At 55.1% G+C, this 14,214-nt stretch overlaps 2 protein-coding genes across 5 annotated transcripts; one reads left to right on the top strand and one right to left on the bottom strand.

Moving 5' to 3' along the window:
- Window positions 1-1,334: 1,334 nt before the first annotated feature.
- Window positions 1,335-8,532, bottom strand: TRAPPC6A (trafficking protein particle complex subunit 6A). The gene is made up of 6 exons (XM_039509750.1): window positions 8,410-8,532; window positions 6,764-6,831; window positions 5,794-5,911; window positions 4,863-4,946; window positions 2,866-2,959; window positions 1,335-1,499 (listed from the first exon to the last, which is right to left on the bottom strand). Exons 1-6 carry the CDS (start codon window positions 8,467-8,469, stop codon window positions 1,468-1,470), a joined length of 456 nt encoding a protein of 151 aa, XP_039365684.1. The 5' UTR covers window positions 8,470-8,532; the 3' UTR covers window positions 1,335-1,467.
- BLOC1S3 (biogenesis of lysosomal organelles complex 1 subunit 3) lies at window positions 5,817-10,844 on the top strand. 4 transcript variants are annotated; one of them, XM_039509747.1, is made up of 3 exons: window positions 5,817-5,942; window positions 6,394-6,867; window positions 9,811-10,844. In XM_039509747.1, exon 3 carries the CDS (start codon window positions 9,828-9,830, stop codon window positions 10,395-10,397), a length of 570 nt encoding a protein of 189 aa, XP_039365681.1. In that variant the 5' UTR covers window positions 5,817-5,942; window positions 6,394-6,867; window positions 9,811-9,827; the 3' UTR covers window positions 10,398-10,844. The 4 variants fall into 4 exon arrangements, with proteins under 4 accessions (XP_039365681.1, XP_039365680.1, XP_039365677.1 ...); XM_039509746.1 differs by lacking the exons at window positions 5,817-5,942; window positions 6,394-6,867 and adding an exon at window positions 8,382-8,515; XM_039509743.1 differs by lacking the exons at window positions 5,817-5,942; window positions 6,394-6,867 and adding an exon at window positions 8,481-8,589.
- The last annotated feature ends 3,370 nt before the right edge of the window (window positions 10,845-14,214 follow it).

Genomic DNA, 14,214 nt, shown 5'->3' with positions numbered 1-14,214 from the left:
CACGTAAGGTATTTCCCCTACAAGGAGCAGTGGCAGAGCCGAAGGCCGCCACTGGCGTCTGACAAGGGTACTTAGGGCTACCTTTCACTCTCGCTACAGTGGTGCTGCAGTCCCTGCAGGCCATACTCCATGTGAACTGGAGCCCTGATTGCTGGGCCTGGAGCAGAGGCACTGACTTATGTTCCCTCGGGAGCACGTCACCCCCAGTCCGCCCCGAGGTCCAGCCCTCACCCCGCCTCTTCCTGTCTCCACTCTGCCCCCTTCCCCGAGGCCCCCGCCTGCCTCCTGCCTGCTGCTCTCCGTCCTCCCCCAAGCGCCTCCCAAACAGCTGATCTGTGGCGCCACCGAACAGCTCTGGTGGGTGCTGAGCACCCACTATTTTTCTGTGCCCCTCTCCCTCCCACAGGCTGCAAGCAGCAAGAATCGAAGGCTGGCAAGAAGTCACAGGCTGGAAGAGCCAAACCCCTGATCATGGAGCCACTCCCACTACCACAACGGAACAAATGGTTCCACCTCCCATCTCTCCTCCAACAGGTGTGTTGTGAGCAAGACACGAGAAGTCATTCTTCCGCTCTACTCTGCGCTGGTGAGGCCTCAGCTGGAATATTGTGTCCAGTTCTGGGCACCGCATTTCAAGAAAGATGTGGAGACATTGGAGAGGGTCCAGAGAAGAGCAACAAGAATGATTAAAGGTCTAGAGAACATGACCTATGAGGGAAGGCTGATAGAACTGGGTTTGTTTAGTTTGGAAAAGAGAAGAGTGAGAGGGGACATGATGGCAGTTTTCAGGTATCTAAAAGGGTGTCATCAGGAGGAGGGAGAGAACTTGTTCACCTCAGCCTCTAAGGACAGAACAAGAAGCAATGGGCTTAAACTGCAGCAAGGGAGGTTTAGGGTGGACATTAGGAAAAAGTTCCTAACTGTCACGGTGGTTAAACACTGGAATAAACTGCCTAGGGAGGTTGTGGAATCTCCATCTCTGGAGATATTTAAGAGCAGGTTAGATAAATGTCTATCAGGGATGGTCTAGACAGTGTTTGGTCCTGCCACGAGGGCAGGGGATTGGACTCGATGACCTCTCGAGGTCCCTTCCAGCCCTACAATCTATGAATCCCTGCTCACCCAGAGACCTGAGAATCACTCCCAAAGCCTCAGGTCACAGCCACCACTTTTCTGCTACTGCACCTCGGACAGGGAGGGATATTCTTCACACCCCACCAGCTCGAGCTCATTCACTTCCGTGTGGTAGCAGCAGAACACCAGCATTAGGCTGCCAGGCCAGCCCCACACCTGACGGAAGCTGGCTGGTTACACGGGAGATCAGCATAGACGAATGGAAATCAAAAACACTTTATTGCAAATCTACGACATCCTGGTACCCAGAAAGCAGAAACCAGCTCCACTGAAACAGGGCTGCAGCTTGCTCCACTGTCTCTCTTCCACCCGTTCCCAGCTGCCAGCACCAGGTCAGGATTTCTGAATCACCACTTGAAATTTACCTGGTAGAAAGAGAAAGCACTGAGCGTGCAATGCAGGCCCTTCGCGAAGGGGAGGACACAGAAAAAGGGAAATGCTGCCATGGCCATAGGCGCCGACTCTGTGGGTGCTCCGAGGCTGGTGCACCCAGGGGGAAAATTTAGTGGGTGCTCTGCACCCACTGGCAGCCAAGCTCCCCCACGCCCCACCTCCTCCTCCCCTGAGCATGCTGCGTCCCCGCTCCTCCGTCTACCTCCCAGCGCTTCCCGCCTGGCCGCCGCCAAACAGCTGTTTGGCCGCTCTGGGGCCGGGGGAGGAGCGGGAAGGTGGCGAGGAAGAGGAGGGGCTGGGGTGGGGATTTGGGGAAGAAGGGAGGGGCGGAGTTGGGGCAGGGACTTTGGGGAAGGGGTTAGACTGGGGGCAGGACAGGGCCTCGTGGAAGGGATGGAGTCGGGGCGGGGCAGGGGGTAGATGAGGGTCAAGCACCTATCGGCGGGAGCAGAAGTTGGCGCCTATGGCAATGGCCACAGAAAGGGGCTGGGTTAGAGAGATCTCATGGCTGAGACACCTCTGCCCGGGAAATCACTGTCCTGGCTTCATCCATGCAACCCCAGCAAATACTGAACCAAGAGCCCAAATCTGACTCCCTGGGCCTCTCTTTCCCTGGACACATCCCCAGACGCCTCCTCACGGAGCGCTAGCTAGGAGGGGTCCCTTTCAGAGGTGAATATTGGGCAGGGAGAAGGTTGGCCCCCCGGCACACCCGTCTGTTCTACACAGGCGGCAGCAGGGCACCTTTAGGGCCTCTCCAAGAGAGGAGTTCAGCCTGCCTGGCCTGCTCCATCCTGGGCCCCTCTCCAGAGGCCACCGGCCAGGGGAGCCAGCTGGGGCCAATGGCGACGATAGCTTTGTGACAAGGGCTACCCCGTTGCCAAGAACTGGACTCAGACCGTCTGTCTTCCTTGTTCCACTCAGGGCCACAGAACAGACAGCAGCTGGCTGGAACATCTGGGCAACGCCCAGCACATCACGCTGGGACCCAAGGCTGCCCAGGGCTCTGACAGGCAGGGAAGTAGGGAGCAGGGTGCTCGCTGGGGCCACCCCCTTCTTCCCTAGGGCAGGGATGGGGGAGGGGTATATCCAGTACAGACTAAGGTGCCCTGGCTTGCGTCCTACTGGATCTCAGCTCCCTCTCCCAACGCAGAGGCTAACTACTTACTGGACGAGCTTTCGTGGGTGAATACCCACTTCTTCGGATGCAAGCACTGCTTGCATCTGAAGAAGTATTCACCCTCATGCTGCAAAACGTCTGTTAGTCTATAAGGTGCCACAGGACTCTTTGCTGCTTCTACAGAACCAGACTAACACGGCTACCCCTCTGATACTTACTGGACGGCATCACTGCCACCTCGGCGGTCACAGTGCTGTCAAAGCCCAGGTTGCAGAGAGCTCCTTTCACAAGGCCACATGTAAAGGCGAGAAACTACAGGAAAGGCAGAGAGCCGGTCAGTTCTCCCCTGGGGGGCCTTCTGGAGCAGCAATACTTGCCCTAGATAGAGAAGGATCCAGCTAGGACTCACCAGCTAGCCTGGGAGTGACTCTCTCTATGTGCAGACTGCTCCAGTGGCTAACCAATGGAATCATAGAATATCAGGGTTGGGAGGGACCTCAGGAATTAGGGAATTATCCTCACAGTCACGGACTCCTCTGGTGAAATCCTGGCTTGCCCATCTCAGTGGGGGGTTCTACCATTGACTTCAGTGGGCCCAGGATTTCACCCACACATTGTAAGGCCAGAAATAACAGTTAGGATCATCTGCTCAGATCTCTTACGTAATACAGGCCAGATAACCTCCCCCACTGATTCCTGCATCAAGCCTGTACCTTATGGCTGAGAAGATCTTCGTAAGATGTCCCATTTTAATTTCAAGAATCCAAGTGGTGGAGAATCCGCACCACCCTTAGGTGAATTCTCCCAGCGGTTAGTTCCTCTGACTGTTAAAAATCTGCACCTTATTCCTACTCTGAGTTTATCTAATTTCAGCTTCCAGTAACTGGAACTTGTTCTAACTCACTTGGCTAGATAGAAAAACCAGAAATCTCTTCCACATGTAACCATAACTGTCTTTTGGATTAACGAAAGAGACTGAACTCTTTAGTTTCTTCCAGTCATTCCGGTAGCTCTTCCCTGCACCCGCTCCAGTTTTTCCAACATCCTTTTTAAAAAGTGAACCCCAGAATTGGAGGCAGTATCTCAGTACTGGTCTCATCAATGCTCTGCAAAGGGAAAAATCACCCTCCTGCTCCTACTCACTATTCCCGTTAACCATGGGCGGCGGGTATCACAGGCCAGAGGAGGCTGAGCCTCCCCAAACAGCCCAGCGTGGCCATGCCCATGCTTCGCCCCCAGACCCCCTCCTGCCTGCTTCCAGTTCCCGCTCTTCCCCCGGGGCTCAGGCGGGGGCGGGCCAGTGCTTGCACTGCTGGGACTCGGAGTGACTGGGGCCAGTACTTGCACTGCCCAGCGCGTTGGGGCTGGGGACTGCCCGCCTGGCACTCTGGGGCTGGGGGCCACTGGGGCTGCCCGCCTGGCTCTCCAGGGCTGGAGGCTGCCTGCCCGGCGCTCCGGGGCTGGGGGCCGCCCGCCCGGCACTTCCGGGGCTGGGGGCCGCTGGGCCTCCCGCCTGGCGCTCTGAGGCTGGGGGCTCCCCATTCGTTATTCTGGGGTTGGGGGCGCTCAGGCGGCCTGGGGAGCCAATGGCCATGGTGGGGGTGCTCTAGGCTCTGGCAGGGATGGGGCAGGGCCTCAGGCAGAAGGGGAGTGGCTGGGGGCTAGCCTGGCCCAAGGGGCGGTTCATGCACCACCCATGCCATTAACGCATCCAAGCATCCCGTTAGCTCTTATATGGGCTTTCAAGAGTTACACCAGCTCCAAGTTCAAAGCACAACAGTGACGGATTTCACCAGAGGACCTGGAACCCAGAGCACCCGAAAGCCGGCCAGTCACAGTCCATGCAGCTGTGTTCATTATTTTAGAACATCCACGGTATGCTGAGGCCCCCCAGATGAGGTAGAAAGGCCTGGTCCCTGCCCCAAAGATCTTACAACCTAATATGGTCTATCTGAGCTTGAGGGGGGCAGTCAGTCACAGGGGAAAAGCAGCCACAAGGCCTACCTGGTTCAGATTCAGCTTCCAGCTTGGCTTGCTAGACAGCACGTCCATGACTGCTTTGGAGGAATTTAATCTGTTGGGTTTTATATCGGGGATCTGAACACTGAAGAGGGTTTTAGCCATGATGACAGAGGTCACAGTGCAGCCTTTCCTGTGGTGCTGACAAACAAGGAGGAGATGCTTCTACTGGAGGATGTCCCCACGTTGGGCTTACCTTGGGTGCCTCCTCCAGGTACTGCTTCCCATTGGACAGCTGGCTGAGGAGGAGGAATTGATTGTCTTGCAGCATGTAGGTTCCCTGTGGGAATGAGAGATCTGTGGGTTTGGGAGTCAAAATAAGTCATGATGGCTGGGCCTCAGAGCCGCAAATACTAGGCCCATTAGAAATTAAACCAAGAGTCGGACTGTGTGAGCAGCATGTACCCGGGTGCCCCCTGCACAGCACATGAGACCATCAGCAATTGCCTAGAAATCCATCAGTGACTGCCACAGGCTCACGCAATTCCTCTAGCACAGCAGGAAGGGCACTTCCTCCCACTAATTGATCCCAGTGCTGCTTTGCAGGGGGAGTACTCCAGCTGCCCCTTGGTCAGTGCACTCGCTGTCTCTGAGGCACCTCGGAATCTAAGTCAGGTCAGTTCCAGAGCAGGGACAGGCACAGGACTCCCAGAACACTCTGGTCCAGTTCTGGATACACTTCATGGTCTTTGTTTTAATCTCTGAGCTCTAATGGGCTAGGACCTGCCAACCTCAGTGACCGCCTCTCTCCCCAGGACAATGGGGACAATAGGGTGGAACTCCGGGGCTGGGCATTCTTAGTGGAGGGTCCTCGGCTGAAAGGCTCTGTTCTGGAAATAAGGCTGTGCTTGTGCCACACACCCCTCAGCCACAATGCCAGACTCAAATGTTTGCTCAGGCCTCTTGATACTACCTGAGGCAGCAGCCTAGTCCTTCTCCACCCTCCTCTTGGAATAAGCTGTGGAGCAAGAAGTACTTTGGGGAGAATTAAGGCTTCTCTTCTCACCCGTCTGCATCGTGCAGCAGGGACACTGAGATAGCTAGGGAGCAGCCTGCAAAGGCCAAGACAAAACTGTGGGAGAGCATCCAGTCTTCCTGGGAGCAGGGGAAAGCCTCTCAGCTCTTACCTGATGGTTGGTGCGCAGATTATCCACCTGCTTCTTGAAGACGGTTAACCACAGATCCTTGCAGAGGAATTTCAGGACATCCAGCTCATCCTTGAATGACGGCATCTCCTTTGTCAACCTTCAGCAGAAGGGGGAAATCAGAGTGTTTGGTAATTGTCTCTTTGAATGGATCCTACAGTATCAGGCAGCGGGACTAGAGAAAACCCGGAGCTGAGTCACCTGTCGAAGCAATGCTGACAGGATAATTGGCAGACTACCAGGGCTCATTTCCTGTTTTCCTTGTATCTTGTCAAAAGAGATTAAGCACTAGATGTATCAGAAGGGAAGTTGGATTACTCAGGCTTGGGCTTGGAGCCGTGCCTGGGAAGGGAGCTGGGAGCTCCTTCAGCACATGCAAGGGGGATTGAAGCCACTCTGGCGTTTGGAAGTGCTTTTCGCTTAACGGCTCAACAGCACGGAAACAGAAGGGCTAAACATTATCAAAAACAATTAAGTCACTTAGGACCCTAATATCATTCACTTTCTGTGTCTATTTGAGTCAATGAGCCTCAGGCTCTTAAATCACAAATGCGCTTCCTTTGTGCTCTCTCATGGTTTTAGGACAAATCCCCCATGGAATCAGCCACCCCAGCCTAGCCCAACATCCAAAACTCTGCCAACAGACTCACCAGCTCACTCTGCAGGAGGAACTGCAGGAGGGCAGACAGCCCAAGCAAGGGGAGCCCAGAGCAAACGGTGCCAAAATTAGAAGTGAATCCAGCTTCAGGACCCCTGCCATGTCCCAGCCCCTCCTGGGGCCTTCCCTCCCTGGTGCTCCATTTCAGACTCTGATTCACTCCCAGTTCACAGGGACCGCTTTGTACTGGGAGTCGCTCCTGCTGATCTGTCCACCATGTTAAGCTTCCTCCTCCACCTTCACTCCATGAATCTCCCACCCAACCCCGCCTGTGCTCTGGTACTCTGTACTCACCTCTCCGAGAGTCCTTGGCCCACTCGGAAACCCACTCCCTCCAGGGCAGCAAGACCTTTCTCCTGTTCCTGTCAAACACCACAGATGAAAAGGCTCAGAATGGGGTCAGTGCACGTTAAGCCATTTGTCTGGCGCTGGGATTAGCCTGGCCTAGCAGCCCCTCCAGGCTTCAGAAGGGTGGGAGAAGGTCTCTGACCTGGGAGCATCAGGGCAAGATGCAGCCTGGTGAAGTTGACGCTGAAGAGTGGGTTATGGTGTGTTGGGGTGGGGTAGGGGGAACCTGATGCTCGCTCTGAAGTTTCATCGATTCGTTGACTCCAAGGCCAGAGGGGACCAATGTGATCATGTAGGGTAGGGTGACCAGATGTCCCAATAAAATCAGAACTGTTCCGATATTTAACCCTTTGTCCCGCGTCCTGATCAACGTACGATCGGGACATCATTTGTCCCGATATTCAGGTAAGGAGGCAAGCGGGAAGGAGGCACTGACCCCGTGGGTGCTCCGGGGCTGGAGCACCCATGGGGGAAAATTGCAGCCAAGCTCCCCTTTCCTTGCCTCCTTCTCCCCCCGCACCCCCAAACGTGCCACGTCCCCGCTCCTCCGCCCCTCCAGCGCTTCCTGCTGCCTAACAGCTGTTTGGCAGCGCTTAGCGCTTTCCAGGAGGGAGGGAGAGAGGGGGGACGAGCGGGTATGCCGCGTGCTCAGGGGAGGAGGAGGAGAAGAGGCAGGGCAGGGGCAGGGACTTGTGGGAAGGGGGGGGTGGTGCGAGGGTGGAGGGATGGGAAGAGGCGGAGGGTGGACAAGCACCCACCCGGCCGAGGGGACGAGGGCACCCTAGGGGTGAGTGGCGGGCGGGGGGGTGAAGAGGCAAGCGGCGGGCGGGGAGGCGAGTGGTGGGTGGTGGATTGAGGAGGGACGCAGCAAGCCAGCAGCAGGCCAGGAGATGAGGAAGGGTGCAGTAGGAAGGCAGAGTGGGGAGAGGGCGGGACCTGGGGCAGAGCCTAGGAGGAGCGGGGATGGACTGTGGGCGGGGCTGATAGCATCCCAATGTGTCCCCCTATTTTAGTGTGGTAATCTGGTCACCCTAATGTAGTGTGACCTCCCATAAAGCACAGGCCAGAGAACTGCACCCACCCCCTGGCACAGAGCCCCTCCCCCAGCAGAGAGCCCCACCCTGCACTGCACTGAACGCTGGCACAGAGCCCTGCCCCCAGCAAAGCCCTGCCCCGCCCCTCACCCAGCCTCTGGCACAGAGCCCCTCCCCTCACCCAGCCTCTGGCACAGAGCCCCGCCCCCAGCACAGAGCCCCTCCCCTCACCCAGCCTCTGGCACAGAGCCCCGCCCCCAGCAGAAAGCCCCACCCTGCACTGCACTGAACGCTGGCACAGAGCCCTGCCCCCAGCAAAGCCCTGCCCCACCCCTCACCCAGCCTCTGGCACAGAGCCCTGCCCCTCACCCAGCCTCTGGCACAGAGCCCCGCCCCCGGCACAGAGCCCCGCCCCTCACCCGGCCTCTGGCACAGAGCCCCGCCCCCGGCACAGGGCCCCGCCCCTCGCAGCGCGCCCCGCCGCAGCCCAGCGGCTCGGCCCCCGGCACAGAGCCTTGTCCCCTGCCCAGCGCTCCCTCTCACCCCCCCTCCCCTCACCGCACACAGCGCATGCGCCATCTCCATGTGCAGCGCCTGGAACAGCGGCGAGTCAGCCATAGCCGCAGTCGCGACTTCCGGGATTGGACACCATGTGACTGATCAGGTGACCTGCCTGCGCCGGGATCAGGTGACCTGGACTCGGTCCCTGCCGTTCCTGTTCCGCCTCCGCGACCGCGGGTAGCGAAGAGAAGCGGGTGGGGGCGGGGCTGGTGGCTCGGAGTGTGGGGGCTGTTTGAGGGGCTCTGGGGGAAGCACGGGCGCTCTAGGGGGGTGGGATGAGTGGGGGCCTCTGGGGGGCCCTTGGGGAGAGGGAACAGAGGCGATCTGGGGAGGGGAGAATGGGGACGAGTGGGAGGAAAGGAGTGGGGGCGCTCTAGGGGGGATGAGGAGGAGGACTCTGGGGAGGGGAGAATGGGGGCGCTCTAGGGGATGAGTGGGAGACTCTGGGGATGGGTGGGGGCACTTGGGGAAGGAGTCAGGGTGCTCTAGGGGATGGGCGGGATGAGGGAGGACTCTGGGGAGAGGGAACAGAGGCGCTCTGGGGAGGGGAGAATGGGGGGGCGAGTGGGGGGAAAGGAGTGGGGCGCTCTAGGGGGCGGGATGAGGAGGACTCTGAGGAGGGGAGCGGGGCGCTCTGGGGAGGGGAGAATGGGGGCACTCTAGGGGATGAGGAGAGACTCTGGGGAGGGAATGGGGGCACTGGGAAGGGAGTCGGGGTGCTCTAGGGGGATGGGCGGGATGAGGGAGGACTCTGGGGGAGGGGAGCAGGGGCACTCTGGGGGTAACGGAGATGCTCTTGCGGGAGAGGTGGGATGAGGGGATGCTCTGGGAATGTTGTGGATGTGGCGGGAAGTGTGGGGGCACTCTGGGGAAGCAGGGGTGCTCTACAGGTGGAGGAGTAGGGGGCTGGGTTGGGAGGGTTGGGGTAGGGGACTGTAGGGGGAGCAGGGTGCTTTCTGGGAGAGGGGCTGGGGAGGAGGCTCTGAGGCAGAGGTGGAAGGGATGTCTGTGGGAAGAGTGTGAGGGGGTCTCCCTGAGAGACGAATGACAGGCTTCGGGGACTTTGCCCATGGCCATATTCTGTCCTGTGCTGATGTCCGTCATGCCATGGGCTGGTGGTCTCCCTATCCTGTTACTGTGTTGTCCTCCACTTGGGGTCATTCAGCACCTCTCCCCTGGCTGGGTACCTGCCAGACAGCGGCTGTTGGGCTGGTTGTTGCTGGCACGTAGCACTTCAGCTAACAGCCCACCTAGCTGCTCCCCCCTGGAACTTCACAACCACTTGCCAGCTTCTTCCGGGCTCCTGGGACCCATCGACCAGCCGAGCTGTCCCAAGCTCTTCTCCATTGTCTCCGTTTCCCTTCTGTTGCCGTGACTGAACTGCTTTTGTTTCTTTAGGTGGCTGATGCCCAAGGATGGCAGCGCCCCAGTACAAAGCAGTGGTTCAAGGGGAAGCATCTGAGACCGATTCCGATGAAGAAGTTTATCTGTCATCCGTTCCCCAGGCCTCCTTTCCCAGCCTCTCTGGTGTGAAAGTCCTCGGGGAAGCGTCTGAGACAGATGACGAAGACGAAGGGAGCCCAAGTGGGCACAAAGTCAGGTCTAAGCTAGTCGACCTGGACCTGCCTCCCCTGATTGTCATCAGGAAGGAGGAGCCAAGGTCTCCCGTGGGAATAGAAGAGAAGCCCGCCCTTCGTATCCAGCACCAGGGGCGCTATAGCACCTTGCTGCAACAGAAGCTGATTGAGAGCAATGCCCGCTTGTGCTACGATGTCAGCAGCACCATCAAGCAGGTGTATCAAATGGCCACCAAGGAACTCGGCACCATCACTGCACAGCTCAGCAACTCGCAGAGCGGCATCATCAATGCCTCGCACAATATCCGCCTCGTTCTGGATGACTTGCAAGCTGTGGCTGACAAGATGGACATCGTCACCAGCTGCAACCTGCTGCCTGATATCCAGATGGAGCTGCCTCCTGCATAACCTACCCCTTCTCTTGGAACTAGGGGATCTGAGCTATCCCGCTCCGTTGGCAGCTTGGAGTGCTGGGTTGGTTGGTTACTGATGGGTACTGGCTTGTCACAAGGAGGGGATGTGGAATATCAAATGGAGCTGCTTTAGCCCTGAAGGGTCTTTGTAGTTTTGATGACGACAATACTGCCCAGCTAGTCCCAAGCGAATTAATGACCAAGATCTCAGGGAACACCACTCCCAGCATGCACAAAGGTCTCACGCAACTGCTGCTTAATAGAACTGCTGTTAACATTATCATGTGGCTGGAGCTAATCCCAAGAAATAAGTGCAGTGGGTGCGCTGTAAGGCCTGTGCTTTAGGGTAACACTTTCAGAGTAGTATGCCCAGCACGTGTCTGAAGGCCAAGGACAGTGCCTGTCCCGTAGCTGATGTCAGTAAACAGCTCCAAGCATGGAATGTGTGGGTTCTTTTTTCTGAAGCGTCTCCATGCCCCATCTGGTCAGCGAAACTACTAAGGGGACTAACTGTCATGTGGGTATGTCCCCTAACATAGAGCAGTTGTCAGATGGTCATTTCTAGTCATCCTTCCCCAGGACAGAATTTAAAGCAGTGATTTCTCAGTGAAAGGTTTCTGAGCCTGTTCCCTGATGTTTTGTCATTTGTGAAGCTAATACAGGCTCAGTGGTGCTGATAAATACCGTGTCAGCTCTAGTTCTGCCATTTTCTTCACTGCCGCCTACTTCTAGGAGGGGTTACACCAGGCGGTGTCCTTGGCCTTCTCGTCTTCTCCCTCTACACCCTTTGTTGGTCATCTCCTCCACTCACCTGGCTTCAGTTACCATATTTACACCGATGACTCAAACCTACTTGTCCAGTCCTACATCTCCATCTGTCTCTGTAGCCTCCTTGGTCGTACCTTCCTTTAGCATAGTGGTGAGTATCCCTGCCTGTTATGCGGGAGACAGGGTTCAATTTCCTGACAGAGAGGCTTCACTTGATTATGTGATGTGGTAGCCTGCAATAGCACTAGAAAAGGTTCAGAAAAGAGCAACTAAAATGATTAGGGGTTTAGAGAAGGTCCCATATGAGGAAAGATTAAAGAGGCTAGGACTCTTCAGTTTGGAAAAGAGAAGACTAAGGGGGGACATGATAGAGGTATATAAAATCATGAGTGATGTTGAGAAAGTGGATAAGGAAAAGTTATTTACTTATTCACATAATACAAGAACTAGGGAATGAAATCACCAAATGAAATTAATAGGCAGCAGGTTTAAAACAAATAAAAGGAAGTTCTTCTTCACGCAGCGCACAGTCAACTTGTGGAACTCCTTACCTGAGGAGGTTGTGAAGGCTAGGACTATAACAATGTTTAAAAGGGGACTGGATAAATTCATGGTGGCTAAGTCCATAAATGGCTATTAGCCAGGATGGGTAAGAATGGTGTCCCTAGCCTCTGTTCGTCAGAGGATGGAGATGGATGGCAGGAGAGAGATCATTTGATCATTGCCTGTTAGGTTCACTCCCTCAGGGGCACCTGGCATTGGCCACTGTCGGTAGACAGATACTGGGCTAGATGGACCTTTGGTCTGACCCGGTACGGCCTTTCTTATGTTCTTATGTTCTTATGGACATGATGACTCAGGAGGTCCCTTCCAGTCCTATGTATCTTCCTCCCAGATGTCTCGCTGCTATCCTAGGCCCAGATCCTCGGTGATATTCAGGCTCCTTAACGTCCATTGATTGCAATGGAAATTAGGACCCTAAATACCTTTGAGGATTTGGGCCCTAGCAACCCGTCTCCTCTTTCCCTTTCTCTGTCACTGTACAGAACACCACCATCAGGCCTGCGACTTGGGTGTCATCTGTAACTTTTCCCGCACCTCACACAGCCAGGTAGTGCCTAAATCATGCTGCAGCTTCCTCTGAACAGCTTGCCTTTTACCTCCGTCCATCCTGCTCACTCTCTCCCCTGGGCCCTCACCATCTCCCGCATGGCTCCTATAGCCTCCTCCCTGGCATCCCTGAAACCCGCATTGTTCTCCCGGCCATTCATTTTGATTTAGTTGGGGGATTGGGCCTGCTTTGAGCAGGGGGTTGGACTAGATGACCTCCTGAGGTCCCTTCCAACCCTGATAAAGCAAATTGTGACCATTATGATCACCTAGTCTGGCCTGTGTCATGCAGGTCAGAGAACTACATCCACTGATTTCTGCCTCCAGACCACAAACCTCAATTCAAAACTCTGCTGCGAAGATTATTATTTCCTTGGATTAGTGTAGTATGATGCGCAGGTGCCTTAGTCATCCTGTACTATTACTCTAACCATCTCAAACCCGCTTGAATCCCTCTGCTGGCTCTCCCCACTTTTCTGCGTGAGATTCAAGCTTCTTGTGTTCACCTTTAACCCCCCCCCTGCCGCACTCACACACACACCTAGTCCTTGCCTGTTCCTCTGCTTTTGTAACTTACTGATTTTGCTCCCCCTGTCTCCCCAGGAGTCTCAGCCTCAAATCTCCTTCCCCTTTTGTTCACTTCTCCTACAAGCACCTTTGCCCAATCTTCCACGGCTCTCCTTATGCAGGGAACACTCTCCCTCAATTAGTCTGTTTATAAACAGCTCCCCTACCCAAACCAAACGACTCCCACCCCAGCTTGTCCTTCAGATCCCTTCTTAAGATTCCCTTTTCTTCTGCCTACATAAGAGCTAATTGGCCAAGCAAAAGGAGCCCTTGCACTCAGCTTGGCTGTAGCGTGATCACTTTTGAAGACCGCCTCCAGTTCACTCTGGAATTTCAGAGACTGTTTTAAGTATCAATGGCAGAATCCTGTTGATTTCAATGAAAATCAGAAAACTGGAAAAGCCTGATTTCTGCCAATCTAAACAGTATGATTCTGTAGGCTCAAATTACCTCCCCCAGGCTTGTGGCAGGGGAGCATCACTCAATACAGGGATGAGGCAGTGACATCAAGGTGAGGTGAGGTTAGATTTAGGGAACCATAGGGCTTCCTCTGCTTGCAGCACCCAGTGATTACGCTGTGGGCCTGGTTTTAGTGGAACTCATGCTGCCAGAAGCCTCTTGCCCCTGCAGTCTGGCCAGCACCCCACCCAACAGACCCTATCCCCCAACTCCAGCCAGCTGCACCTCCCACTTCAGTTGGCACCTTTGCACTGGGGAGACGAGTGTCTGTGGACAAGGGGCCCTCACCTCAGCCTGCGTAAGTAACAAGGTGTGACCCTCTAGTTATTATTGCAGTTAATGTCTCACCAGGGTTAAGTAGGTGGTAAGTACTGAGGTCAAATTTATCTTTTGTGTCTCTGATTACATACAAAAACTACATTAAAAGGATGGTCAGTTGACAAAGTCACGCAGTCAAAAGTTAGGAAATACCAGAATTAAGGTTGTCTCTGTCTCCTTGTACTTATGTATTTTGATTCCCATCTTTAACTATATACTCACATCGTATTTTTCCACAGTACGTCTCCCTCCATCAGGGGACTGGCTGGGCGGTGCTAGCTGAATGGGTAATTGTTCAATATTTTATGCAGGCATATGACGCAGTGAGTGGTCTCCTGTATTTACTGCTCATTAGCCAAACACTAAACACCGAATTACTCATTTCCTCATGGGCTCGTCTCTGGTACCCATCTTTATAGTAGCTGAGGGCTTTCGTTAAATTATTTCTCTTCACAAGAGCCTGGGAGATATTTACTGTGCCAGGCTCACAAGTGAGGAACTGACACACACAGAATTGCGCTCATTTTGTTTGGGTGCTGAACTTGAGACACTTATAGTCAGATTTTTGAAAATGTTGCAGCTGCTCTTGT

The sequence above is a fragment of the Mauremys reevesii genome, linkage group 22 (genome assembly GCF_016161935.1).
Source record: "Mauremys reevesii isolate NIE-2019 linkage group 22, ASM1616193v1, whole genome shotgun sequence".
Classification (NCBI taxonomy): Eukaryota; Metazoa; Chordata; order Testudines; family Geoemydidae; genus Mauremys; species Mauremys reevesii.
The sequence above is the reverse complement of the archived record's forward strand: the minus strand, read 5'-3'. Positions and strand labels throughout refer to the sequence as shown.